This window comes from Macrobrachium rosenbergii, chromosome 54 (genome assembly GCF_040412425.1).
Source record: "Macrobrachium rosenbergii isolate ZJJX-2024 chromosome 54, ASM4041242v1, whole genome shotgun sequence".
Lineage (NCBI taxonomy): Eukaryota > Metazoa > Arthropoda > Malacostraca > Decapoda > Palaemonidae > Macrobrachium > Macrobrachium rosenbergii.
This window is the reverse complement of record NC_089794.1, coordinates 11,452,870-11,455,492: the sequence shown is the minus strand read 5'-3', so window position 1 is coordinate 11,455,492 and position 2,623 is coordinate 11,452,870. Positions and strand designations below refer to the sequence as shown.

Below are 2,623 nucleotides of genomic sequence, written 5' to 3'. Positions count from 1 at the left end.
TTAGTGGGGATGGGGCAAGGTGCTTCCTGGTCAGAGTTGAGTGATGATGGGGGCAAGGGTGCTCCTTGGTCATAGGTTGAGTGAGGATGGGGCAAGGGTGCTCCCTGGTCATAGGTTGAATGGGGATGGGGCAAGGGTGCTTCCTGGTCATAGGTTGAGTGATGATGGGGCAAGGGTGCTCCCTGGTCATAAGTGCTCCCTGGTCATAAGTTGAGTGGGGATGGGGCCAGGGTGCGTGGGGGGATGGGGCCAGGGTGCTCCCTGGTCATAGGTTGAGTGGGGATGGGGCCAGGGTGCTCCCTGGTCATAGGTTGAATGGGGATGGGGCCAGGGTGCTCCCTGGTCATAGGTTGAGTGGTGATGTGGCAAGGGTGCTCCCTGGTCATAGGTTGAGTGGAGATGGGGCAAGGGTGCTCCCTGGTCATAGGTTGAGTGGGGATGGGGTCAGGGTCCTTCCTGGTCATAGGTTGAGTGGGGATGGGGCCAGGGTGCTCCCTGGTCATAAGTTGTGTGGGGATGGGGCCAGGATGCTCCCTGGTCATAGGTTGAGTGGGGATGTGGCCAGGGTGCTCCCTGGTCATAGGTTGAATGGGGATGGGCCAGGGTGTTCCCTGGTCATAGGTTGAGTGGGGATGTGGCAAGGGTGCTCCCTGGTCGTAGGTTGAATGGGGATGGGGCCAGAGTGCTCCCTGGTCAAAGGCTGAGTGGGGATGGGACAAAGTTACTGCCTGGACATAGGTTGAGTGGGGATTTGGCCAGGGTGCTCCCTGGTCATAGGTTGAATGGGGATGGGGCCAAAGTGAGTGAGGATGGGGCTTCCTGTTCATAGGTTGATTGGGGATGGGGCCAGGGTGCTCCTGGTCATAGGTTGAGATGGGGATGGGTCATAAGTTGCGTCAGGTATGGTACTCCCTGGTTATAGGTTGAATGGGGATGGGGCAAGGGTGCTCCCTGGTCATAGGTTGAGTGGGGATGGGTCCAGAGTACTCCCTGTTCATAGGTTGATTGTGGATGGGGCAAGGGTGCTCCCTGGTCATAGGTTGAGTGGGGATGGGGCAAGGATCCTCACTGTGCATAGGTTGATTGTGGATGGGGCAAGGGTCCTCCCTTGTCATAGGTTGAGTGGGGATGGGGCAATGGTGCTCCCTGGTCATAGTTTGAGTGGGGATTGGGCCAGGGTGCTCGCTGGTCATAGGTTGAGTGGGGATGGGGCCAGGGTGCTCCCTGGTCATAGGTTGAGTGGGGATGGGACCAGGTCATAGGTTGAATGGGGATGGGGCAAGGGTGCTCCTGGTCATAGGTTTAATGGGGATTGGTCATAGGTTGAGGTGCTCCTTGGTCATAGGTTGAGTGTGGATGGCCTGTGCATAGGTTGATTGTGATGGGGCAATGGTCCTCCCTGACATAGGTTGAGTGGGGGGCTCCCTGGTCATAGGTTGAGTGGTGATGGGGCCAGGGTGCTCTCTGGTCATAGGTTGAGTGGGGATGGGGCAAGAGTGCTCCTTGGTCATAGGTTGAGTGGGGATAGGGTCAGGGTGCTCCCTGGTCATAGGTTGAGTGCTGATGGGGCCATGATGCTGATCGTATGCACATACATTCAGTCTCAGGATACGTTTCTTCTGTGTAGTGGCCTATCCCTTACGTTTACCGCACGAGAGTAACCTCTGAAACGTTTAAGGAATAGGAATTTCGACATGGGCCTAGAACAGAGTACTTAGAAAATGAAGACGAAGCATCCAGCTTTATCACCTCCATCACCACTAGGGAAAAACGCCACTTTTCTTCCTCGCTTCCGTCTGTTGTGTTGAAAGGGCTGTTATCAGTGTAGGAGAAAGGTAATCGATTTGCATTCAAAGAGATTTCTTTTTGTATAAGGAATGAGTGATGTTGAAGTCATGTTTGAAGCATGTGTTTTACATGTAGGTTTCACACCCCCTTCTCTCTCTCTCTCTCTCTCTCTCTCTCTAACTATATATATATATATATATATATATATATATATATATATATATATATATATATATATATATATATATATATATATATATATGTGTGTGTGTGTGTGTGTGTGTGTGTGTGTGTGTGTGTTAGAGAGAGAGACAGAGACTAGAGACAGAGACAGAGAGAGAGAGAGAGAGAGAATAAAAGATTTATGGACAGTGTTTGGCATCGACTTCAATAGAATACTCTTCATTCCTTATCGTCAAGTGAATCTCTTTGAATAGAAAGTGAAAATTATGAAAGATAAAAGATGAAAGTTATTTCACCGATGGAGGTGATAGATCAAGGTATAAGATCTGATCAGGACTCTGGAAAAGAATCACATCAAGAATGATAATATGGAAAGTACGTCACGTTCATTATTATATTCTGTCTTAGGAAATTGGATTTTTGCTTGTCTACAGATGAAGTTTTATTATTTACCTGTTAATTCTGGTTCAGGAATGTGTTTTTGTGTAGTTTGTACCTCTCTATTTCGAGGACACTTCTTTGATAAATATGTGTCAAATGAAGACCATTAAAAATTTGAATTAACTCTCTTTGAATCCGGATTTCACATCATTAATGAAAGCCAGATTTATTGGGCAGTAGATCAGCCATTCAGATAAAGCAGTGTCGCCTA

At 48.8% G+C, this 2,623-nt stretch overlaps 2 protein-coding genes across 2 annotated transcripts; both read right to left on the bottom strand.

Moving 5' to 3' along the window:
- Positions 1-203: 203 nt before the first annotated feature.
- Positions 204-827, bottom strand: LOC136834573 (uncharacterized). Its single transcript, XM_067097152.1, has one exon. It carries the CDS (start codon positions 825-827, stop codon positions 204-206), a length of 624 nt encoding a protein of 207 aa, XP_066953253.1.
- Positions 828-896: 69 nt separating this feature from the next.
- Positions 897-1,232, bottom strand: LOC136834572 (uncharacterized). Its single transcript, XM_067097151.1, has one exon. It carries the CDS (start codon positions 1,230-1,232, stop codon positions 897-899), a length of 336 nt encoding a protein of 111 aa, XP_066953252.1.
- Between the last annotated feature and the right edge of the window lie 1,391 nt (positions 1,233-2,623).